General features: G+C 44.1%; 1 protein-coding gene across 1 annotated transcript; it reads left to right on the top strand.

Annotated features, from left to right (window-relative positions):
• On the top strand, positions 1-26579 carry tmem70 (transmembrane protein 70). Its single transcript, XM_037787088.1, has 3 exons — positions 1-260; positions 2561-2654; positions 25756-26579. The coding sequence occupies exons 1-3, from the start codon at positions 96-98 to the stop codon at positions 26199-26201; spliced, it is 705 nt and encodes a 234-aa protein (XP_037643016.1). The 5' UTR covers positions 1-95; the 3' UTR covers positions 26202-26579.
• The last annotated feature ends 758 nt before the right edge of the window (positions 26580-27337 follow it).

Below are 27337 nucleotides of genomic sequence, written 5' to 3'. Positions count from 1 at the left end.
AAAGAAGAAGAAGAAGCGGAAGCGGAAGCGGAAGCGGAAGTAGTTCAGCGTGTGTAAACTTCAATGACTGAGTCAGCGTCGTTAACAAACCAACTATGTTGTCTGTGAATAAACTGCAGAGATTAGGACCCGGTGTTCTTTCTCAGTCCTTCCGGAACATTCACATTACGGCCGCGTTGTATACCGTGTCCTGCCTGAGAGGAGAGAGTGGGAAGCGGCTCCGTGCTGACACCAGGTCGCTCCTCAACACACACAGCGAGGTAGTGAACGCACCACAGCCTCACAGCCGGGGCTCTCACACAGAGGGCTTATAGAGGGCTGCATGGCGCTGTCAACAAGTTCATATACGTTTAATTTACGGGATTACTCGACACACGCTCCAGAGCCTCGGGCACAGCCTTGGGCACAGCACGGGACGGCACTAAGACGCCAAACTAGAGATTAGCTCCACTAACTAGCCGCTAACATCAGCCTGTCTGTCATCACATGTTGATCTATTGTGAAGCGCAGAGACAACCTGTGGTTGAACACCCATCAGAACATGAACTAACTATATCTGACCTGTTTTAATAGAATAAACCATATTACTATATCTGACCTGTTTTATTAGAATAAACCATCTTACTGTATCTGATCTGTTTTAATAGAATAAACCATATTACTATATCTGACCTGTTTTATTAGAATAAACCATCTTACTGTATCTGATCTGTTTTATTAGAATAAACCATCTTACTGTATCTGACTTGTTTTAATAGAATAAACCATATTACTATATATCTGACCTGACCTGTTTTGAACTTTGAACTTTGTGTTGGAAGCAGAAGAAATGGGCCAGCGTAAGGAGGACTTTGACAAGGGCCAGATAGTGCTGGCTAGACGACCGGGTCAGAGCATCTCCAGAACTGCAGCTCTTGTGGGATGTTCCCGGCCTGCAGTGGTCAGGACCTACCAAAAGTGGTCCAAGGAAGGAGAACCGGCGACAGGGTCAGACCCGAGGCTCAGTGATGCCCGTGGGGAGCAAAGCCTGGCCCGTGTTGTCTGATCCAATAGAAGTGAAGAGAAGAGAATCAAACTGATGAAAAAGTGAATGCTGGTTCTGATAGAAAGGTGTCAGAACACACAGTGAGGAGCAGTTTGTTGCGTATGGGGCTTCGTAGCCGCAGACCGGTCAGGGTGACCGTGCTGACCCTTGTCCACCGTCATAAAGCGCTTACAATGGGCACGTGAGCATCAGAACTGGACCACGGAGCAATGGAAGAAGGTGGCCCGGTCTGATGAATCACGTTTTCTTTTACATCATGTGGATGGCAACAAGTTGGAAGTGTTGACTCGGCCTCCAAATTCTCCAGATCTCAATCCGATGGAGAATCTGTGGGATGTGCTGGACAAACAAGTCCGATTCATGGAGGCCTCCCCACCTCGCAACTTCTAGGACTTAAAGGATCTGCTACTGACGGCTTGGTGCCAGATACCACAGCAGACCTTCAGAGGTCTAGCGGAGTCCATGCCTCCAAGGGTCAGACCTTCAGAGGTCTAGCGGAGTCCATGCCTCCACGGGTCAGACCTTCAGAGGTCTAGAGGAGTCCATGCCTCCACGGGTCAGACCTTCAGAGGTCTAGAGGAGTCCATGCCTCCACAGGTCAGACCTTCAGAGGTCTAGCAGAGTCCATGCCTCCACAGGTCAGACCTTCAGAGGTCTAGCGGAGTCCATGCCTCCACGGGTCAGACCTTCAGAGGTCTAGAGGAGTCCATGCCTCCACAGGTCAGACCTTCAGAGGTCTAGTGGAGTCCATGCCTCCACGGGTCAGACCTTCAGAGGTCTAGTGGAGTCCATGCTTCCACGGGTCAGACCTTCAGAGGTCTAGTGGAGTCCATGCCTCCACGGGTCAGACCTTCAGAGGTCTAGTGGAGTCCGTGCCTCCACGGGTCAGACCTTCAGAGGTCTAGCGGAGTCCATGCCTCCACAGGTCAGACCTTCAGAGGTCTAGCGGAGTCCATGCCTCCACAGGTCAGACCTTCAGAGGTCTAGGGGAGTCCATGCCTCCACGGGTCAGACCTTCAGAGGTCTAGAGGAGTCCATGCCTCCGAGGGTCAGGAGGGGGACCTAATCAATATTAGGCAGGTGGTCATAATGTTATGGCTGATCGGTGTATATATATAACCAGAACATTATAGGCATTATAAAAGTAGACTTTTATGGTAGTACATACTCTCTAATCCCATTGCTTCACCATCACATACATGCAGACAGAAAAAAGGCGTTCTTGTGGTATGGAATTCAGAACCGATAAAACCTTTACTGAAATGTGCCTTTTTCCCTCTTAGTGTCCTGTATCTGCGACCTGATAGCAGTTTGTTTTTAGATAGATATATAGATGTATAGATGTATAGATAGATAGACAGATAGACAGATTGGAAGCTATTTAGAATGATAATGTGTACCACATGTATACCTTACGGGACATCACAACGGACTTTTGGTCTAGACTTCTAACAGAGTAGCTAAACCCTGCTAAAGTAAACTTCTATTGTGTGTTTTTCTTCTGTTTCTTTGCAGTCCCACTGTTTGTCAAACCGCTGTCTTTCCACAGCGACCCACTCCGAGGATGGGAACCTCATTTACACTGGCAGCCTGGGCAGTGCTGTTCGAGGTGAGTCACGTTCACCTTGTTACATCTTTGCCTTTCTTTTCCTTTATCTAGTACTTTATCTAGCACTTTACTAGTTGTTATTAAGATACAATTCAGTAGTCAAAAGATTGCTAGGCTTTCCCACATAGTACCAGGTAAACAGTTTATGACATTATGTCATTAAAAGTAGTCACTGTCTGTTCCATTTTGTGTGTGGACACATTCCTGTGTACACCACAGAGCAGGACACACATTGTGCCGAAACTTGTATGTTTTCGCTCCCTCGCAGCTGGGAAAGACAGACACAGGAAGTTGTTGGGTCTTGAGGAGCTGCAGTGTTTATTCCTAAGGCAAACTGTAACCTACACTGTACATTTACTAGCACCACTCAACAACTTTACTGCTACTTTCTCCTCTGCTCTGATCACCAACAGCTGTCTGCTCTGAGCGCAGCCACCACGCCTCTCTCTCAACCACACACTACGTACTGGCCTGTTGAGCCACGCTACTCCTATGACACAATCATATGTATCAGTGTTGATGGAAAATAGATCAGGAATACTACCTTTCAAAGGAAAACTGCACACTGCACAGAAAGTTTGGCTGCTCAGTAGGGGTGTAACGATGTGATTTCCATGGTTCCGATATGATTCAAGGACAGTATTTGGCTCATCTAGAGCGATACAATACGATTCAATGATTTGAAATCGATACAGTAACTTTTTTTGCCAAAACGTTCAGTCAGTGTGACTGTGAAATAAATATGTGATATTGGACTGTCAGGATTCCTCAAAGTTGTTCTAGTAAGGGAATCCGGGATAAATGAATTATGGATATAAACAAGTAGACAACGATTAATGGCAAATACATACAGCTTTTATTAGAAAATAATAAAAAGTGCAACTGCAGGACCTGCTGCTTCAGTTCTCAAGATACAAGGCAGTGCAATATTTAACACTACATATAATAAACCAACTTCTATTCAAGTTAAATGAACAGTGGTTTAACCTGCTGCTTCTGTCCTCATTTTCAATATAAACGGTAGATCAATAATACAGAGATCAAACAGCTGATAGTGATCAAACAGCTGATAGTGATCAACCGCTAATAGTGATCAAACAGCTGATAGTGATCAACAGCTGATAGTGATCAAACAGCTGATAGTGATCAAACAGCTGATAGTGATCAACAGCTGATAGTGATCAAACAGCTGATAGTGTTCAACCGCTGATAATGATCAAACAGCTGATAGTGATCAACAGCTGATAGTGATCAAAACAGCTGATAGTGATCAAAACAGCTGATAGTGTTCAACCAACTGATAATGATCAACAGCTGATAATGATCAAACAGCTGATAGTGATCAACAACTGATAGTGATCCAACAGCTGATAGTGATCAAACAGCTGATAGTGATCAAACAGCTTTGGACAGAATCATTCCTCTACAAACGCTGTTTAAATAATCTGCTGATAGTGATCCAGTAGTCCATTTACAGGGTTCATTTGGGCTCTTTTCATACATGAAAACATCTGGAACAACATGTTTTTTACTTTACTCCCATCGTGATAATCTGCCTCACGGACCGTCTGCTCTCCGGAAAGTCATTTTCTCTGAATGAAAAAACGCGCACGGGGAAATCTCTGGTGGAAGAAGCCGCCCCTCGTCAAGCGCCTGAAACTCTGCCGACCGGCTCCAGTGTGCCGTTTGTCTGCATGCACTCCATGGATGCGTGCTCGCGCTGCAGAGGGCGGAGCTGGCAAGCTTGCACATGTCTGGAGAGTGAACCAGAGTAACGTTTAACATTTCTTTACTAATAAAAGTGCTTAAAAACACTGTCATATAACGTTTGTCGTCCTTAAATACAAGGTGCAACTCCTTAGTATCCATACAATGGATTTCTGCATTTCAAATAGATTTTATATCGATATATGTCTCCCGTGAAGGAGAACTTGCCGAGTACCTATCGATGTAGTTGGATCGTAGGAATATAAATCGATCCATCGATCTAGTAGATGAATCGTTACACCCCTACTGCTCAGTCAGAGCGGAATATGTTGCACCTTCTTATCTCTTCATTTTAATACTTAATATACCATGTTGTTGAGAATAGTTAAATAAGTAAATGTTGCAGGATACATAGAAGGCTTCAAACAGACCCCGTGATCAGTATCGGCTGATACTGCTTCCAGAGATGATCTGTGATCGGCCCCAAAACTCCTGAACGGAGCATCCTGAGTCCCATTTAATGACTGTGTGGAAATCTGATGTTTCTGCAACACAGATGATGAACAAATAATAATAATAATTAAAGCTGCAAGCAGCGATGAACGGGCCCTCGCCCCTACTTGCGCGTCGGGGATGCTGGCGGGACGCCGACCGACGCGGCCGGGCACCGTGAAACTGAAACTCTGACGAGCGCCACGACGCCTGCCGCAAGGCTCTACGACAAGCGGTTCACGAGTTATGAAGGGGGGCGTGGCTAATGTGTAGGGGGCGGGGATAACAACACCAACTTAACAGGCACTCTCTGCTGAGTGATATAACACCTCCCACAAGACTCTACGACAAACGGATCATGAGTTATGAAAGGGGGCGGGGCTAATGTGTAGGGGGCGGGCATAACCTTCACCAATGAAACAGGTACTCTCTGCTGAGTGATATGACACCTCCCACAAGACTCTACGACAAACGGATCATGAGTTATGAAAGGGGGCGGGGCTAATGTGTAGGGGGCGGGCATAACCTTCACCAATGAAACAGGCACTCTCTGCTGAGTGATATGACACCTCCCACAAGACTCTACGACAAACGGATCATGAGTTATGAAAGGGGGCGGGGCTAATGTGTAGGGGGCGTGGCTATGACTATATTTTTGCATTTACATATAATCAGGACTGGACCCTTATCATACCTGAGAAATTTGGGGCAGATCGAACTATGTACAGTTGAGTTACAATAACTGCCTGTTTCATGGCGAATGGCTCAAAATGGCCGCCACGCCACGGTCCGCTCGTTAAGTGAACACTCACCATTTTAATAACTTTTCATCCTCAAGGTCTTAAGATGGTCCTGACCAAATTTCAACTCGATGTGATCAAATCTGTAGGAGGAGTTCGTTAAAGTACATGGCCTATAACACGCAAAAATTGGGAAAATCGTACATAAAATCCAATATGGCCGACTTCTGGGTGGGCGGAGCTAATGAAACCCAATGAGGAATATGTTTCAAATGATGAGTGGGATATGCATACCAAATTTCATGAATATCGGATCAACTTTGACAAAGTTAAAATTTCAACGCGTTAGGGGGCGCTATAGAGCCGGCTAAACACACTGAGGAAGTCCAACATAGCTGACTTCCTGTTTGCCGAAAAAATCTCAAAATCATTTAATCCAGGTACGAGGGCGTGAGCAATGACATACTTGAATTTCGTGAAGATCGAAGAAACTTTCTCTGAAAAACTGCGTACGTTAGGTGGCGCTATGGAGCCCCCTGGAGACACCCGAGCCCAGTCACTCCAGAACATTGAATTTCCCACCAGTTCTGACGCATACTCCACTTTTCGTGAGTTTTGGGGATGGCTAAGGTCGTCAAAAACGCGATCTTGCAGCGGAAAAAGAATAATAATTAAAGCTGCAAGCAGCGATGAACGGGCCCTCGCCCCTTGCGCGTCGGGGATGCTGGCGGGACGCCGACCGACGCGGCCGGGCACGGTGAAGCCGAAACTCTGACGAGCGCGACGACGCCTGCCGCAAGGCTCTACGACAAACGGATCACGAGTTATGAAAGGGGGCGTGGCTAATGTGTAGGGGGCGGGCATAACTTTCACCAATGAAACAGGCACTCTCTGCTGAGTGATATGACACCTCCCACAAGACTCTACGACAAACGGATCATGAGTTATGAAAGGGGGCGGGGCTAATGTGTAGGGGGCGGGGCTAACCATCCCCAATGAAACAGGCACTCTCTGCTGAGTGATATGACACCTCCCGCAACACTCTACTATAAACGGTTCATGAGATATGAAAGGGGGCGGGGCTAACGTCTTGGGGCGGGGCTATGAGTATAATTTTTCATATACATGTCATCAGTACTGGAGCACCATCATACCTGAGAAATCTGGGGCAGATCGGACTATGTACAGTTGAGTTACAATAACTGCCTGTTTCATGGCGAATGGCTGAAAATGGCCGCCACGCCACGGTCCGCTCGTTAAGTGAAAACTCACGATTTTAATAACTTTTCATCCTCAAGGTCTTAAGATGGTCCTGACCAAATTTCAAATCGATCTGATTAAATCTGTAGGAGGAGTTCGTTAAAGTACGCGGCCAATAAAACGCTAAAAGTGACATGAAATCCAATATGGCCGACTTCCGGGTGGGCGGAGCTAATGAAACCCAATGAGGAATATGTTTGAAATGATGAGTGGGATATGCATACCAAATTTCATGAATATCGGATCAACTTTGACAAAGTTAAAATTTCAACGCGTTAGGGGGCGCTATAGAGCCGGCTAAACACACTGAGCCTAATGGCTACACATTTACATAAAGTTCACAGGTGTCTATCATTTTGCCAAATTTCATGAGTTTTCGAGTACCTAAAGGTATGTTCAAAATCTAAAAGACATAAGGGGGCGCTAGAGAGCAAATATGCCACGCCCAAGCAAAATTTCACTACTAAAATAAAGTAATTACTAGTTTGGATATGCGTGTAAAGTTTCATAAATTGTTGTGCATCCTAAAGTCTTCAAATATGCGTTCGTAAATTCTAAAATCACGCAGGAAATCCAACATGGCTGACTTCCTGTTTGCCGAAAAAATCTCAAAATCATTTAATCCAGGTATGAGGGCGTGAGCAATGACATACTTGAATTTCGTGAAGATCGAAGAAACTTTCTCTGAAAAACTGCGTACGTTAGGGGGCGCTATGGAGCCCCCTGGAGAAACCCGAGCCCAGTCACTCCAGAACATTGAATTTCCCACCAGTTCTGACGCATACTCCACTTTTCGTGAGTTTTGGGGATGGCTAAGGTCGTCAAAAACGCGATATTCCAGCAGAAAAAGAATAATAATACCCAGAAAAACAATAGGTTCCTTGCACTTCGTGCCAGGACACCGTTGGGTCCTGGCACTTTCGTGCTCGGGCCCTAATAATAATTAAAGCTGCAAGCAGCGATGAACGGGCCCTCGCCCCTTGCGCGTCGGGGATGCTGGCGGGACGCCGACCGACGCGGCCGGGCACGGTGAAGCCGAAACTCTGACGAGCGCGACGACGCCTGCCGCAAGGCTCTACGACAAACGGATCACGAGTTATGAAAGGGGGCGTGGCTAATGTGTAGGGGGCGGGCATAACTTTCACCAATGAAACAGGCACTCTCTGCTGAGTGATATGACACCTCCCACAAGACTCTACGACAAACGGATCATGAGTTATGAAAGGGGGCGGGGCTAATGTGTAGGGGGCGGGGCTAACCATCCCCAATGAAACAGGCACTCTCTGCTGAGTGATATGACACCTCCCGCAAGACTCTACTATAAACGGTTCATGAGATATGAAAGGGGGCGGGGCTAACGTCTTGGGGCGGGGCTATGAGTATAATTTTTCATATACATGTCATCAGTACTGGACCACCATCATACCTGAGAGATTTGGGGCAGATCGGACTATGTACAGTTGAGTTACAAGAACTGCCTGTTTCATGGCGAATGGCTGAAAATGGCCGCCACGCCACGGTCCGCTCGTTAAGTGAAAACTCACGATTTTAATAACTTTTCATCCTCAAGGTCTTAAGATGGTCCTGACCAAATTTCAAATCGATCTGATTAAATCTGTAGGAGGAGTTCGTTAAAGTACGCGGCCTATAAAACGCTAAAAGTGACATGAAATCCAATATGGCCGACTTCCGGGTGGGCGGAGGTAATGAAACCCAATGAGGAATATGTTTCAAATGATGAGTGGGATATGCATACCAAATTTCATGAATATCGGATCAACTTTGACAAAGTTAAAATTTCAACGCGTTAGGGGGCGCTATAGAGCCGGCTAAACACACTGAGCCTAATGGCTACACATTTACATAAAGTTCACAGGTGTCTATCATTTTGCCAAATTTCATGAGTTTTCGAGTACCTAAAGGTATGTTCAAAATCTAAAAGACATAAGGGGGCGCTAGAGAGCAAATATGCCACGCCCAAGCAAAATTTCACCACTAAAATAAAGTAATTACTAGTTTGGATATGCGTGTAAAGTTTCATAAATTTTTGTGCATCCTAAAGTCTTCAAATATGCGTTCGTAAATTCTAAAATCACGCAGGAAATCCAACATGGCTGACTTCCTGTTTGCCGAAAAAATCTCAAAATCATTTAATCCAGGTATGAGGGCGTGAGCAATGACATACTTGAATTTCGTGAAGATCGAAGAAACTTTCTCTGAAAAACTGCGTACGTTAGGGGGCGCTATGGAGCCCCCTGGAGAAACCCGAGCCCAGTCACTCCAGAACATTGAATTTCCCACCAGTTCTGACGCATACTCCACTTTTCGTGAGTTTTGGGGATGGCTAAGGTTGTCAAAAACGCGATATTCCAGCAGAAAAAGAATAATAATACCCAGAAAAACAATAGGTTCCTTGCACTTCGTGCCAGGACACCGTTGGGTCCTGGCACTTTCGTGCTCGGGCCCTAATTAAAGCTGCAAGCAGCGATGATCGGGCCCTCGCCCACGCGCGCACGTCGGGGGAACGCGCACGTCGGGGCACGTACATGTCTTCAGGGCAAGACTCTTATAAAACATGTCAAATTTGGGGAAGATTGGACAATGTACAGCCAATTTACAACAACTTCCTGTTTCCTGTAGGGGGCGCTATGACTATCACACATAATACCACATATATGTCTTCAGGCCTGGTCCATTATCCAGCTTGTGAAGTTTGGAGCAGATTGGACTATGTAAAGTCAAGTAACAACAGCCTCCTGTTTCTTGGCGAAAGGCGCTTTTTCGTCGCCACGCCACGGCAACATGGTTCGATAACTTTTTGATCTTTTGATAAGTTTTCATCCCAAAGGTCTTAAGATACTACTGACCAAGTTTCAGGTAGATGTGATTAATTTCTGAGGCAGAGTACATCAATGTGTAAAACATGATATTTCCTGTTACCACTAGGTGGCGCTATGACTGCGAGCCAAAATTTGCATATGGATGGTGTCAGAGAGGGACTTTTATCAGGCATGAGAAATTTGGAGCATATAGGTTAATGTACGACCAAGTTACAACAACTTCCTGTTTCTTGGCGAAAGGCGCTTTTTCGCCGCCACGCCACGGCAACATAGTTCGATAACTTTTTAATCTTTGAGTAACTTTTCATCCCAAAGGTCTTAAGATACTACTGACCAAATTTGAAGTTGATCGGGTTAAATCTCTAGGAGGAGTTCGTTAAAGTACAGCGCCTGGATATGGAGAAAAACGCCATAAAATCCAATATGGCCGACTTCCGGTTGGGTTTACGGTATACCTCCAAGAGGGTTTTATTTACGTCTCATCATGGTACATATACCTACCAAATTTCGTAAATTTAGGAGAAACGTGTCGTCGGGGCTACTCAATAGGGGGCGCTAGCGAGCCAATTTGCCACACCCGAGCACGAAACCCATATCAGATATTTATTTCACGTACGTTTTATCTTGCATGAGAAATTTGGAGCAGATTGGTTACTATACGCCAAAGTTACAACAACTTCCTGTTTTTTGGCGATGAAGCTTTTTCGCCGCCACGCCACGGCAACATGGTTCGATAACTTTTTTGATCTTTTGATAAGTTTTCTTCCCAAAGGTCTTAAGATACTACTGACCAAGTTTCAGGTAGATGTGATTAATTTCTGAGGCAGAGTACATCAATGTGTAAAACATGATATTTCCTGTTACCACTAGGTGGCGCTATGACTGTGAGTCAAAATTTGCATATGGATGTTGTCAGACAGGGACCTTTATCAGGCATGAGACATTTGGAGCATATAGGTTAATGTACGACAAAGTTACAACAACTTCCTGTTTCTAGGCGAAAGGCGCTTTTTTGCCGCCACGCCACGGCAACATAGTTCGATAACTTTTTGATCTTTGAGTAACTTTTCATCCCAAAGGTCTTAAGATACTACTGACCAAATTTGAAGTTGATCGGGTTAAATCTCTAGGAGGAGTTCGTTAAAATACAGCGCCTGGATATGGTAAAAAAACGCCATAAAATCCAATATGGCCGACTTCCGGTTGGGTTTACGGTATACCTCCAAGAGGGTTTTATTTACGTCTCGTCATGGTACATATACCTACCAAATTTCGTAAATTTAGGGGAAACGTGTCGTCGGGGCTACTCAATAGGGGGCGCTAGCGAGCCAATTTGCCACACCCGAGCACGAAACCCATATCAGATATTTATTTCACGCACGTCTGACACGTGTGCAAAATTTCAAAACGCGTTCATTATCCCAAGCACCTCATTTTTACGCGCAAAGACATAATAGAATAATAATAATTAAAGCTGCAAGCAGCGATGATCGGGCCCTCGCCCACGCGCGCACGTCGGGGGAACGCGCACGTCGGGGCACGTACATGTCTTCAGGGCAAGACTCTTATAAAACATGTCAAATTTGGGGAAGATTGGACAATGTACAGCCAATTTACAACAACTTCCTGTTTCCTGTAGGGGGCGCTATGACTATCACGCATAATACCACATTTATGTCTTCAGGCCTGGTCCATTATCCAGCTTGTGAAGTTTGGAGCAGATTGGACTATGTAAAGTCAAGTAACAACAGCCTCCTGTTTTTTGGCGAAGAAGCTTTTTCGCCGCCACGCCACGGCAACATGGTTCGATAACTTTTTGATCTTTTGATAACTTTTCATCCCAAAGGTCTTAAGATACTACTGACCAAGTTTCAGGTAGATGTGATTAATTTCTGAGGCAGAGTACATCAATGTGTACAACATGATATTTCCTGTTACCACTAGGTGGCGCTATGACTGTGAGTCAAAATTTGCATATGGATGTTGTCAGACAGGGACCTTTATCAGGCATGAGACATTTGGAGCATATAGGTTAACGTACGACAAAGTTACAACAACTTCCTGTTTCTTGGCGAAAGGCGCTTTTTCGCCGCCACGCCACGGCAACATGGTTCGATAACTTTTTGATCTTTTGATAAGTTTTCATCCCAAAGGTGTTAAGATACTACTGACCAAGTTTCAGGTAGATGTGATTAATTTCTGAGGCAGAGTACATCAATGTGTAAAACATGATATTTCCTGTTACCACTAGGTGGCGCTATGACTGCGAGCCAAAATTTGCATATGGATGGTGTCAGAGAGGGACTTTTATCAGGCATGAGAAATTTGGAGCATATAGGTTAATGTACGACAAAGTTACAACAACTTCCTGTTTCTTGGCGAAAGGCGCTTTTTCGCCGCCACGCCACGGCAACATAGTTCGATAACTTTTTTATCTTTGAGTAACTTTTCATCCCAAAGGTCTTAAGATACTACTGACCAAATTTGAAGTTGATCGGGTTAAATCTCTAGGAGGAGTTCGTTAAAGTACAGCGCCTGGATATGGTAAAAAAACGCCATAAAATCCAATATGGCCGACTTCCGGTTGGGTTTACGGTATACCTCCAAGAGGGTTTTATTTACGTCTCGTCATGGTACATATACCTACCAAATTTCGTAAATTTAGGGGAAACGTGTCGTCGGGGCTACTCAATAGGGGGCGCTAGCGAGCCAATTTGCCACACCCGAGCACGAAACCCATATCAGATATTCATTTCACGCACGTCTGACACGTGTGCAAAATTTCAAAAAAAGTTCATTATCCCAAGCACCTCGTTTTCACGCTCAAAGACATAATAGAATAATAATAATAAGAATAATAATAATAAGAATAATAATCATTTGAATTACAATAGGTCCTCGGACCGACTTTGTCGGTGCTCGGGCCCTAATAATAATCATTTGAAATACAATAGGTCCTCGGACCGACTTTGTCGGTGCTCGGGCCCTAATAATTAAAGCTGCAAGCAGCGATGATCGGGCCCTCGCCCACGCGCGCACGTCGGGGGAACGCGCACGTCGGGGCACGTACATGTCTTCAGGGCAAGACTCTTATAAAACATGTCAAATTTGGGGAAGATTGGACAATGTACAGCCAATTTACAACAACTTCCTGTTTCCTGTAGGGGGCGCTATGACTATCACGCATAATACCACATATATGTCTTCAGGCCTGGTCCATTATCCAGCTTGTGAAGTTTGGAGCAGATTGGACTATGTAAAGTAAAGTAACAACAGCCTCCTGTTTCTTGGCGAAAGGCGCTTTTTCGCCGCCACGCCACGGCAACATAGTTCGATAACTTTTTGATCTTTTGATAAATTTTCATCCCAAAGGTCTTAAGATACTACTGACCAAGTTTCAGGTAGATGTGATTAATTTCTGAGGCAGAGTACATCAATGTGTAAAACATGATATTTCCTGTTACCACTAGGTGGCGCTATCACTGTGAGTCAAAATTTGCATATGGATGTCGTCAGACAGGGACCTTTATCAGGCATGAGAAATTTGGAGCATATAGGTTAATGTACGACAAAGTTACAACAACTTCCTGTTTCTTGGAGAAAGGCGCTTTTTCGCCGCTACGCCACGGCAACATAGTTCGATAACTTTTTGATCTTTGAGTAACTTTTCATCCCAAAGGTCTTAAGATACTACTGACCAAATTTGAAGTTGATCGGGTTAAATCTCTAGGAGGAGTTCGTTAAAGTACAGCGCCTGGATATGGTAAAAAAACGCCATAAAATCCAATATGGCCGACTTCCGGTTGGGTTTACGGTATACCTCCAAGAGGGTTTTATTTACGTCTCATCATGGTACATATACCTACCAAATTTCGTAAATTTAGGAGAAACGTGTCGTCGGGGCTACTCAATAGGGGGCGCTAGCGAGCCAATTTGCCACACCCGAGCACGAAACCCATATCAGATATTCATTTCACGCACGTCTGACACGTGTGCAAAATTTCAAAAAAAGTTCATTATCCCAAGCACCTCGTTTTCACGCTCAAAGACATAATAGAATAATAATAATAATAATAATAATAATAATAATAATAATAATAAGAATAATTAAAGCTGCAAGCAGCGATGATCGGGCCATCGCCCATGCGCGCACGTCGGGGGAACGCGCACGTCGGGGCACGTACATGTCTTCAGGGCAAGACTCTTATAAAACATGTCAAATTTGGGGAAGATTGGACAATGTATAGCCAATTTACAACAACTTCCTGTTTCCTGTAGGGGGCGCTATGACTATCACGCATAATACCACATATATGTCTTCAGGCCTGGTCCATTATCCAGCTTGTGAAGTTTGGAGCAGATTGGACTATGTAAAGTCAAGTAACAACAGCCTCCTGTTTTTTGGCGAAGAAGCTTTTTCGCCGCCACGCCACGGCAACATGGTTCGATAACTTTCTGATCTTTTGATAACTTTTCATCCCAAATGTCTTAAGATACTACTGACCATGTTTCAGGTAGATGTGATTAATTTCTGAGGCAGAGTACATCAACGTGTAAAACATGATATTTCCTGTTACCACTAGGTGGCGCTATGACTGCGAGCCAAAATTTGCATATGGATGTTGTCAGACAGGGACTTTTATCTTGCATGAGAAATTTGGAGCATATAGGTTAATGTACGACAAAGTTACAACAACTTCCTGTTTCTTGGCGAAGAAGCTTTTTCGCCGCCACGCCACGGCAACATGGTTCGATAACTTTTTGATCTTTTGATAAGTTTTCATCCCAAAGGTCTTAAGATACTACTGACCAAGTTTCAGGTAGATGTGATTAATTTCTGAGGCAGAGTACATCAATGTGTAAAACATGATATTTCCTGTTACCACTAGGTGGCGCTATGACTGCGAGCCAAAATTTGCATATGGATGGTGTCAGAGAGGGACTTTTATCAGGCATGAGAAATTTGGAGCATATAGGTTAATGTACGACAAAGTTACAACAACTTCCTGTTTCTTGGCGAAAGGCGCTTTTTCGCCGCCACGCCACGGCAACATAGTTCGATAACTTTTTGATCTTTGAGTAACTTTTCATCCCAAAGGTCTTAAGATACTACTGACCAAATTTGAAGTTGATCGGGTTAAATCTCTAGGAGGAGTTCGTTAAAGTACAGCGCCTGGATATGGTAAAAAAACGCCATAAAATCCAATATGGCCGACTTCCGGTTGGGTTTACGGTATACCTCCAAGAGGGTTTTATTTACGTCTCATCATGGTACATATACCTACCAAATTTCGTAAATTTAGGAGAAACGTGTCGTCGGGGCTACTCAATAGGGGGCGCTAGCGAGCCAATTTGCCACACCCGAGCACGAAACCCATATCAGATATTCATTTCACGCACGTCTGACACATGTGCAAAATTTCAAAACGCGTTCATTATCCCAAGCACCTCGTTTTCACGCTCAAAGACATAATAGAATAATAATAAGAATAATAATAATAATAATAAGAAGAATAATAATCATTTGAAATACAATAGGTCCTCGGACCGACGTTGTCGGTGCTCGGGCCCTAATAATAATAATAATAATAATTAAAGCTGCAAGCAGCGATGATCGGGCCCTCGCCCACGCGCGCACGTCGGGGGAACGCGCACGTCGGGGCACGTACATGTCTTCAGGGCAAGACTCTTATAAAACATGTCAAATTTGGGGAAGATTGGACAATGTACAGCCAATTTACAACAACTTCCTGTTTCCTGTAGGGGGCGCTATGACTATCACGCATAATACCACATATATGTCTTCAGGCCTGGTCCATTATCCAGCTTGTGAAGTTTGGAGCAGATTGGACTATGTAAAGTCAAGTAACAACAGCCTCCTGTTTCTTGGCGAAAGGCGCTTTTTCGCCGCCACGCCACGGCAACATAGTTCGATAACTTTTTGTCGAGTCAAAATTTGCATATGGATGTTGTCAGACAGGGACCTTTATCAGGCATGAGACATTTGGAGCATATAGGTTAACGTACGACGAAGTTACAACAACTTCCTGTTTCTTGGCGAAAGGCGCTTTTTCGCCGCCACGCCACGGCAACATGGTTCGATAACTTTTTGATCTTTTGATAAGTTTTCATCCCAAAGGTCTTAAGATACTACTGACCAAGTTTGAGGTAGATGTGATTAATTTCTGAGGCAGAGTACATCAATGTGTAAAACATGATATTTCCTGTTACCACTAGGTGGCGCTATGACTGCGAGTCAAAATTTGCATATGGATGTTGTCAGACAGGGACCTTTATCAGGCATGAGAAATTTGGAGCATATAGGTTAATGTACGACAAAGTTACAACAACTTCCTGTTTCTTGGCGAAAGGCGCTTTTTCGCCGCCACGCCACGGCAACATAGTTTGATAACTTTTTGATCTTTGAGTAACTTTTCATCCCAAAGGTCTTAAGATACTACTGACCAAATTTGAAGTTGATCGGGTTAAATCTCTAGGAGGAGTTCGTTAAAGTACAGCGCCTGGATATGGTAAAAAAACGCCATAAAATCCAATATGGCCGACTTCCGGTTGGGTTTACGGTATATCTCCAAGAGGGTTTTATTTACGTCTCATCATGGTACATATACTTACCAAATTTCGTAAATTTAGGAGAAACGTGTCGTCGGGGCTACTCAATAGGGGGCGCTAGCGAGCCAATTTGCCACACCCGAGCACGAAACCCATATCAGATATTTATTTCACGGACGTTTTATCTTGCATGAGAAATTTGGAGCAGATTGGTTACTATACGCCAAAGTTACAACAACTTCCTGTTTTTTGGCGATGAAGCTTTTTCGCCGCCACGCCACGGCAACATGGTTCGATAACTTTTTGATCTTTTGATAAGTTTTCTTCCCAAAGGTCTTAAGATACTACTGACCAAGTTTCAGGTAGATGTGATTAATTTCTGAGGCAGAGTACATCAATGTGTAAAACATGATATTTCCTGTTACCACTAGGTGGCGCTATGACTGTGAGTCAAAATTTGCATATGGATGTCGTCAGACAGGGACCTTTATCAGGCATGAGAAATTTTGAGCATATAGGTTAATGTACGACAAAGTTACAACAACTTCCTGTTTCTTGGCGAAAGGCGCTTTTTCGCCGCCACGCCACGGCAACATAGTTCGATAACTTTTTGATCTTTGAGTAACTTTTCATCCCAAAGGTCTTAAGATACTACTGACCAAATTTGAAGTTGATCGGGTTAAATCTCTAGGAGGAGTTCGTTAAAGTACAGCGCCTGGAAATGGTAAAAAAACGCCATAAAATCCAATATGGCCGACTTCCGGTTGGGTTTACGGTATACCTCCAAGAGGGTTTTATTTACGTCTCGTCATGGTACATATACCTACCAAATTTCGTAAATTTAGGGGAAACGTGTCGTCGGGGCTACTCAGTAGGGGGCGCTAGCGAGCCAATTTGCCACACCCGAGCACGAAACCCATATCAGATATTCATTTCACGTACGTTTTATCTTGCATGAGAAATTTGGAGCAGATTGGTTACTATACGCCAAAGTTACAACAACTTCCTGTTTTTTGGCGATGAAGCTTTTTCGCCGCCACGCCACGGCAACATGGTTCGATAACTTTTTGATCTTTTGATAAGTTTTCTTCCCAAAGGTCTTAAGATACTACTGACCAAGTTTCAGGTAGATGTGATTAATTTCTGAGGCAGAGTACATCAATGTGTAAAACATGATATTTCCTGTTACCACTAGGTGGCGCTATGACTGTGAGTCAAAATTTGCATATGGATGTCGTCAGACAGGGACCTTTATCAGGCATGAGAAATTTGGAGCATATAGGTTAATGTACGACAAAGTTACAACAACTTCCTGTTTCTTGGCGAAAGGCGCTTTTTCGCCGCCACGCCACGGCAACATAGTTCGATAACTTTTTGATCTTTGCGTAACTTTTCATCCCAAAGGTCTTAAGATACTACTGACCAAATTTGAAGTTGATCGGGTTAAATCTCTAGGAGGAGTTCGTTAAAGTACAGCGCCTGGAAATGGTAAAAAAAACGCCATAAAATCCAATATGGCCGACTTCCGGTTGGGTTTACGGTATACCTCCAAGAGGGTTTTATTTACGTCTCGTCATGGTACATATACCTACCAAATTTCGTAAATTTAGGGGAAACGTGTCGTCGGGGCTACTCAATAGGGGGCGCTAGCGAGCCAATTTGCCACACCCGAGCACGAAACCCATATCAGATATTTATTTCACGTACGTTTTATCTTGCATGAGAAATTTGGAGCAGATTGGTTACTATACGCCAAAGTTACAACAACTTCCTGTTTTTTGGCGATGAAGCTTTTTCGCCGCCACGCCACGGCAACATGGTTCGATAACTTTTTGATCTTTTGATAAGTTTTCATCCCAAAGGTCTTAAGATACTACTGACCAAGTTTCAGGTAGATGTGATTAATTTCTGAGGCAGAGTACATCAATGTGTAAAACATGATATTTCCTGTTACCACTAGGTGGCGCTATGACTGCGAGCCAAAATTTGCATATGGATGGTGTCAGAGAGGGACTTTTATCAGGCATGAGAAATTTGGAGCATATAGGTTAATGTACGACAAAGTTACAACAACTTCCTGTTTCTTGGCGAAAGGCGCTTTTTCGCCGCCACGCCACGGCAACATAGTTCGATAACTTTTTGATCTTTGAGTAACTTTTCATCCCAAAGGTCTTAAGATACTACTGACCAAATTTGAAGTTGATCGGGTTAAATCTCTAGGAGGAGTTCGTTAAAGTACAGCGCCTGGATATGGTAAAAAAACGCCATAAAATCCAATATGGCCGACTTCCGGTTGGGTTTACGGTATACCTCCAAGAGGGTTTTATTTACGTCTCATCATGGTACATATACCTACCAAATTTCGTAAATTTAGGAGAAACGTGTCGTCGGGGCTACTCAATAGGGGGCGCTAGCGAGCCAATTTGCCACACCCGAGCACGAAACCCATATCAGATATTTATTTCACGCACGTCTGACACATGTGCAAAATTTCAAAACGCGTTCATTATCCCAAGCACCTCGTTTTCACGCGCAAAGACAAGGAAGAATAATAATAATAATAATAATAATAATAATAATAATAATAATAATAATAAGAATAATAATCATTTGAAATACAATAGGTCCTCGGACCGACTTTGTCGGTGCTCGGGCCCTAATTAAAGCTGCAAGCAGCGATGATCGGGCCCTCGCCCACGCGCGCACGTCGGGGGAACGCGCACGTCGGGGCACGTACATGTCTTCAGGGCAAGACTCTTATAAAACATGTCAAATTTGGGGAAGATTGGACAATGTACAGCCAATTTACAACAACTTCCTGTTTCCTGTAGGGGGCGCTATGACTATCACGCATAATACCACATATATGTATTCAGGCCTGGTCCATTATCCAGCTTGTGAAGTTTGGAGCAGATTGGACTATGTAAAGTCAAGTAACAACAGCCTCCTGTTTCTTGGCGAAAGGCGCTTTTTCGCCGCCACGCCACGGCAACATAGTTCGATAACTTTTTGATCTTTTGATAAGTTTTCATCCCAAAGGTCTTAAGATACTACTGACCAAGTTTCACGTAGATGTGATTAATTTCTGAGGCAGAGTACATCAATGTGTAAAACATGATATTTCCTGTTACCACTAGGTGGCGCTATGACTGTGAGTCAAAATTTGCATATGGATGTCGTCAGACAGGGACCTTTATCAGGCATGAGAAATTTTGAGCATATAGGTTAATGTACGACAAAGTTACAACAACTTCCTGTTTCTTGGCGAAGAAGCTTTTTCGCCGCCACGCCACGGCAATATGGTTCGATAACTTTTTGATCTTTTGATAAGTTTTCATCCCAAAGGTCTTAAGATACTACTGACCAAGTTTCAGGTAGATGTGATTAATTTCTGAGGCAGAGTACATCAATGTGTAAAACATGATATTTCCTGTTACCACTAGGTGGCGCTATGACTGCGAGTCAAAATTTGCATATGGATGTTGTCAGACAGGGACCTTTATCAGGCATGAGAAATTTGGAGCATATAGGTTAATGTACGACAAAGTTACAACAACTTCCTGTTTCTTGGCGAAAGGCGCTTTTTCGCCGCCACGCCACGGCAACATAGTTCGATAACTTTTTGATCTTTGAGTAACTTTTCATCCCAAAGGTCTTAAGATACTACTGACCAAATTTGAAGTTGATCGGATTAAATCTCTAGGAGGAGTTCGTTAAAGTACAGCGCCTGGATATGGTAAAAAAACGCCATAAAATCCAATATGGCCGACTTCCGGTTGGGTTTACGGTATACCTCCAAGAGGGTTTTATTTACGTCTCATCAAGGTACATATACCTACCAAATTTCGTAAATTTAGGAGAAACGTGTCGTCGGGGCTACTCAATAGGGGGCGCTAGCGAGCCAATTTGCCACACCCGAGCACGAAACCCATATCAGATATTTATTTCACGCACGTCTGACACGTGTGCAAAATTTCAAAACGCGTTCATTATCCCAAGCACCTCGTTTTCACGCGCAAAGACAAGGAAGAATAATAATAATAATAATAATAATAATAATAATAATAATAATAATAAGAATAATAATCATTTGAAATACAATAGGTCCTCGGACCGACTTTGTCGGTGCTCGGGCCCTAATAATAAGAATAATAATCATTTGAAATACAATAGGTCCTCGGACCGACTTTGTCGGTGCTCGGGCCCTAATAATAATCATTTGAAATACAATAGGTCCTCGGACCGACTTTGTCGGTGCTCGGGCCCTAATTAAAGCTGCAAGCAGCGATGATCGGGCCCTCGCCCACGCGCGCACGTCGGGGGAACGCGCACGTCGGGGCACGTACATGTCTTCAGGGCAAGACTCTTATAAAACATGTCAAATTTGGGGAAGATTGGACAATGTATAGCCAATTTACAACAGCTTCCTGTTTCCTGTAGGGGGCGCTATGACTATCATGCATAATACCACATATATGTCTTCAGGCCTGGTCCATTATCCAGCTTGTGAAGTTTGGAGCAGATTGGACTATGTAAAGTCAAGTAACAACAGCCTCCTGTTTTTTGGCGAAGAAGCTTTTTCGCCGCCACGCCAAGGCAACATGGTTCGATAACTTTTTGATCTTTTGATAAGTTTTCATCCCAAAGGTCTTAAGATACTACTGACCAAGTTTCAGGTAGATGTGATTAATTTCTGAGGCAGAGTACATCAATGTGTAAAACATGATATTTCCTGTTACCACTAGGTGGCGCTATGACTGCGAGCCAAAATTTGCATATGGATGGTGTCAGAGAGGGACTTTTATCAGGCATGAGAAATTTGGAGCATATAGGTTAATGTACGACAAAGTTACAACAACTTCCTGTTTCTTGGCGAAAGGTGCTTTTTCGCCGCTACGCCACGACAACATAGTTCGATAACTTTTTGATCTTTGAGTAACTTTTCATCCCAAAGGTCTTAAGATACTACTGACCAAATTTGAAGTTGATCGGGTTAAATCTCTAGGAGGAGTTCGTTAAAGTACAGCGCCTGGAAATGGTAAAAAAACGCCATAAAATCCAATATGGCCGACTTCCGGTTGGGTTTACGGTATACCTCCAAGAGGGTTTTATTTACGTCTCATCATGGTACATATACTTACCAAATTTCGTAAATTTAGGAGAAACGTGTCGTCGGGGCTACTCAATAGGGGGCGCTAGCGAGCCAATTTGCCACACCCGAGCACGAAACCCATATCAGATATTTATTTCACGTACGTTTTATCTTGCATGAGAAATTTGGAGCAGATTGGTTACTATACGCCAAAGTTACAACAACTTCCTGTTTTTTGGCGATGAAGCTTTTTCGCCGCCACGCCACGGCAACATGGTTCGATAACTTTTTGATCTTTTGATAAGTTTTCTTCCCAAAGGTCTTAAGATACTACTGACCAAGTTTCAGGTAGATGTGATTAATTTCTGAGGCAGAGTACATCAATGTGTAAAACATGATATTTCCTGTTACCACTAGGTGGCGCTATGACTGTGAGTCAAAATTTGCATATGGATGTCGTCAGACAGGGACCTTTATCAGGCATGAGAAATTTGGAGCATATAGGTTAATGTACGACAAAGTTACAACAACTTCCTGTTTCTTGGCGAAAGGCGCTTTTTCGCCGCCACGCCACGGCAACATAGTTCGATAACTTTTTGATCTTTGAGTAACTTTTCATCCCAAAGGTCTTAAGATACTACTGACCAAATTTGAAGTTGATCGGGTTAAATCTCTAGGAGGAGTTCGTTAAAGTACAGCGCCTGGAAATGGTAAAAAAACGCCATAAAATCCAATATGGCCGACTTCCGGTTGGGTTTACGGTATACCTCCAAGAGGGTTTTATTTACGTCTCGTCATGGTACATATACCTACCAAATTTCGTAAATTTAGGGGAAACGTGTCGTCGGGGCTACTCAATAGGGGGCGCTAGCGAGCCAATTTGCCACACCCGAGCACGAAACCCATATCAGATATTCATTTCACGCACGTCTGACACGTGTGCAAAATTTCAAAAAAGTTCATTATCCCAAGCACCTCGTTTTCACGCTCAAAGACATAATAGAATAATAATAAGAATAATAATAATAAGAAGAATAATAATCATTTGAATTACAATAGGTCCTCGGACCGACTTTGTCGGTGCTCGGGCCCTAATAAGAATAATAATCATTTGAAATACAATAGGTCCTCGGACCGACTTTGTCGGTGCTCGGGCCCTAATAATCATTTGAAATACAATAGGTCCTCGGACCGACTTTGTCGGTGCTCTGGCCCTAATAATCATTTGAAATACAATAGGTCCTCGGACCGACTTTGTCGGTGCTCGGGCCCTAATAATAATCATTTGAAATAGAATAGGTCCTCGGACCGACTTTGTCGGTGCTCGGGCCCTAATAATAATACCGACAAAAACAATAGGTTCCTTGCACTTCGTGCCAGGACACCGTTGGGTCCTGGCACTTTCGTGCTCGGGCCCTAATAATAATCTGCAGAAAAACAATAGGTTCCTTGCACTTCGTGCCAGGACACCGTTGGGTCCTGGCACTTTCGTGCTCGGGCCCTAATAATAATAATAATAATACCGACAAAAACAATAGGTTCCTTGCACTTCGTGCCAGGACACCGTTGGGTCCTGGCACTTTCGTGCTCGGGCCCTAATTAAAGCTGCAAGCAGCGATGAACGGGCCCTCGCCCCTTGCGCGTCGGGGATGCTGGCGGGACGCCGACCGACGCGGCCGGGCACTGTGAAACCGAAACTCTGACGAGCGCAACGACGCCTGCCGCAAGGCTCTACGACAAGCGGTTCACGAGTTATGAAGGGGGGCGTGGCTAATGTGTAGGGGGCGGGGATAACAACACCAACTTAACAGGCACTCTCTGCTGAGTGATATAACACATCCCACAAGACTCTACGACAAACGGATCATGAGTTATGAAAGGGGGCGGGGCTAATGTGTAGGGGGCGGGCATAACCTTCACCAATGAAACAGGCACTCTCTGCTGAGTGATATGACACCTCCCACAAGACTCTACGACAAACGGTTCATGAGTTATGAAAGGGGGCGGGGCTAATGTGTAGGGGCCGTGGCTATGACTATATTTTTGCATTTACATATAATCAGGACTGGACCCTTATCATACCTGAGAAATTTGGGGCAGATCGAACTATGTACAGTTGAGTTAGGGTTAACCCACTCTCTGCTGAGTGATATGACACATCCCGCAATACTCTACTATAAACGGTTCATGAGATATGAAAGGGGGCGGGGCTAACGTCTTGGGGCGGGGCTATGAGTATAGTTTTTCATATACATGTCATCAGTACTGGTCCACCATCATAACTGAGAGATTTGGGGCAGATCGGACTGTGTACAGTTGAGTTACAATAACTGTCTGTTTCATGGCGAATGGCTCAAAATGGCCGCCACGCCACGGTCATGTCGTTAAGTGAAAACTCACAATTTTAATAACTTTTCATCCTCAAGGTCTTAAGATGGTCCTGATCAAATTTCAACTTGATCTGATCAAATCTGTAGGAGGAGTTCGTTAAAGTACGCGGCCTACAAAAACCCCCAGAAATGGGCGAAAAATGGGCAAAATCGCACATAAAATTCAATATGGCTGACTTCCTGTTGAGTTTTGGGCATACCTCCGAGAGGCTTTTTTGTTTCTCTCCACATCTTACATCTGTCTACCAAATTTTGTACTTGTAGGTGAAACCGGAGCGCGGATATCAATTTTTCCATTTCATGGCGAATGGCTCAAAATGGCCGCCACGCTACGGTCCGGTCGTTAAGTGAACACTCATCATTTTAATAACTTTTCATCTTCAAAGTCTTAAGATGGTCCTGACCAAATTTCAAGTCGATCAGATCAAATCTGTAGGAGGAGTTCGTTAAAGTACGCGGCCTATAAAACGCTAAAAATGACATGAAATCCAATATGGCCGACTTCTGGGTGGGCGGAGCTAATGAAATCCAATGAGGAATATGTTTCAAATGATGAGTGGGATATGCATACCAAATTTCATGAATATCGGATCAACTTTAGATTTCGACGCGTTAGGGGGCGCTATAGAGCCCGCTGGCGACGCCCGTTCCCAATCACTACAGAACATTGCAATTTTCGCCACTCCCGACACATGTTCCAATTTTGGTGAGTTTTGGGGATGGCTAAGGTCGTCAAAAACGCGTTCTTGCAGCAGAAAAATAATAATACCGACAAAAACAATAGGTTCCTTGCACTTCGTGCCAGGACACCGTTGGGTCCTGGCACTTTCGTGCTCGGGCCCTAATAATCATTTGAAGAACAATAGGTCCTCGGACCCGACGTTGTCGGTGCTCGGGCCCTAATAATAAATTCAACTTATTTTGCGCTTTTCAGGGACTCAAGGACGCTTTACACTATAGGGGGGAAACGGTGTGAGACAAACGGTGTGAGACAAACGGTGTGAGACAAACAGCAGACAAACGACACACACAGGCGCACTCTCATACATACACACGGACGAATGGGTAAGGGGCGGGGGGGTTAGGAGTAGGCAGAAGAGAAAAGATGGGTCTTGAGGCGGGACTGGAATAGGGGGAGGGAATCAGAGTCTCTAATGTGTTGTGGGAGGGAGTTCCAAAGCTTGGGAGCTGCCCTGGAGAATGCTCTGTCCCCAAAGCTGCGGAGGTGGATCTGAGGGACCGTGGGGGGTTGGTAGGGGGAGAGGAGGTCAGAGAGGTGGGGGGGTGGGGCAAGGTGCTGGAGGGCTTTGTAGGTGAGGGTTAGGATTTTGTAGGAGATCCCATGGGAGACAGGGAGCCAGTGGAGATCTTTGAGGACTGGGGTGATGTGATGCCAGGATTTGGTGTGAGTTAGGAGTCGGGCGGCTGCATTCTGGACTAGTTGTAATCATAGTTCAGTAATAAAATCCTAGCACACCACAGAGTATCTCTCCTGCTGCTGACAGCCTTTTTTATACTTGCTCTCTCTATACACACACAACATTAGGCTGCAAAGTGACTGCATAAAACCAGAGCTTGCATATAGTGGACATCATGGCATTGGTTCAATTATGGAAAGAAAGTGAATGAAACAATGTAAACACAATTACTGTGTAGTATACACAATATGGCATGATACCGTGTAGTGTTGCAGTGATACTGTATGAACATGTGAAATCCACTGAACTATAAATGAGTTTGTATACCAGAGGCACCTAGTGGGACCCAAATATAAATCTATTTTTAGTGTCAAATAAGTACTTTAATTGTATATCATTTTTCAGTTTCTGCATCAAACTGCAGGTTTAGGGTAATTTGACTGTGCAGTGAGTGATGCATCAACTTAATGCTGAAGGACATGTGTACAATACTTGGTTAAATGGGATGTATGCCTGATGATAGCAGTGTGTGGACATGTGTAACCCAGGTTCACATCTGTAACCTGTGTTCTGTGAATCTTCTCTTCGTCAGGGGTGAAGCTGTTTTCTTACAGCACCAGCGGGGCCAGCCTCTTTCTCATGCCCCACATCCTCCTTAAGACTGGACTAGTAGTCCAGAGCTTCGCCGTGCAGGCCGCTTTCTGTGGAGTCATTGGATTCTTCACCTTCCTCACCCCTGTCCTCCTCCACTTCATCACCAAGGGCTACGTGATCCGCCTGTACCACAACTCAGACAGAGACACCTACACTGCCATCACCTACAGCGTCCTTCTCACTGAAAAAAAGAGTGTGTTCCACCAGAGGCAGGTTAGGATCCCAGCCGTCAGCCAGATGTTCACCACCTTCTATGCTGACAAAATGGGGCTGCTGGTAAACCCAGACATGTTCTCTATTCCACAAGACTACAACCACCTGATGGGCTACGATAAGCCCTTCAGCTTCGACACAGACGACATCGATAGACCTGATAAGAGCTGAACCATCGACTGCAAACAGGTTGAATGTGGTGTCAGTATATGAATTATTTCCACAACTCCAAACTGCACAGTACATACACTCACATGTCTGTCAGGGTGGAACATTCACAGAGGACCACAATATGCAGCCACAATCAATTCTCAACTAGATTTCCAGCTTTTTTTTTTCAATATTTTGATGGATGTTTCATATTAATAAATTATAACTCCATTATCATGACCTGTTATCTGTTTGAAACAGTTTCCTTTTGTTGGTCTTTGTAACTGTCATGACCATGCACATGTCACTGTAGTTACTATGAGGAACATACAAATGTTTTTGTATAAACCCATTTTTCATTAAACAAAAGTAGCCAGATTTCACAAATGTTAAACACAAGCAGCTATATAGATACGATACAGTCTAATAGTCTGATTAAAGAATATGCATCTGTGTCGTAAGATGGCGTAAAGTGGTGGTAAACTGGTTTTAGTCGGCCTCGTTCAAAACCTTTGAGTTGTACATAAATCTAATAAAAAGAGCTATCGGACTGTCTCCAGTGCGCTCTCCAGCGCTCATGGTGTAATGGAGGCACTGCGGTGGCTGCCTCATACACCCAGCCTTCTCAAGTCACCTCAACCACCTGCACATACAGACTGTGGAAATAAACACAGTGTGGAAATAAAGCCAGTGACTTCTCTCCCACAGGCGTTACACTCCATGTCCTCATTATGAGTCCTATTCATACAGCAGGCCACGTTTAGGATAACAAAACTTCAATAATGAAACAAATTGTGTTCACCTAACAAACTTCCATTTTCAAATGATATCCAGTGTGGGGGATATTACTGATTGTAGTGACCATTTTGACGAGTTGCGAAGCGATCAGTCTGATTCCAGCAGTATTGCAGTAATGTGTAATGCTGCAGGATTCCCCGGCACTGTGAGGATACGTGAATGGTAGGATTAGGAGGGAGCAAGTGTTCAGGGACCTCCTCTCCTACATCTCTGTGTCAGAATTCCTTGTCTTGGTCTTCCTCTCGGTAGTCACCGTGATTCACCGTGAGATCCACTGATCAACAGGCTGATTTCTATATAAAAACATTCATGAGGTGCTTTGCATCGACCATTTCTGGCTGAATGTAGGCGTGTAGAGG

The sequence above is a fragment of the Sebastes umbrosus genome, chromosome 12 (genome assembly GCF_015220745.1).
Source record: "Sebastes umbrosus isolate fSebUmb1 chromosome 12, fSebUmb1.pri, whole genome shotgun sequence".
Lineage (NCBI taxonomy): Eukaryota > Metazoa > Chordata > Actinopteri > Perciformes > Sebastidae > Sebastes > Sebastes umbrosus.
Note: the sequence above shows the minus strand (reverse complement) of the source record. Positions and strands in the feature narration are given on the sequence as shown.

Bases quoted from the DNA above. Each gene is read 5' to 3' on its own strand.
- tmem70 (XM_037787088.1), top strand. From the start codon at position 96: ATGTTGTCTGTGAATAAACTGCAGAGATTAGGACCCGGTGTTCTTTCT. The intron at 261-2,560 runs GTAGTGAACGCA...GTTTCTTTGCAG, and splicing joins TCCTCAACACACACAGCGAG to TCCCACTGTTTGTCAAACCG. The intron at 2,655-25,755 runs GTGAGTCACGTT...TCTCTTCGTCAG, and splicing joins CCTGGGCAGTGCTGTTCGAG to GGGTGAAGCTGTTTTCTTAC.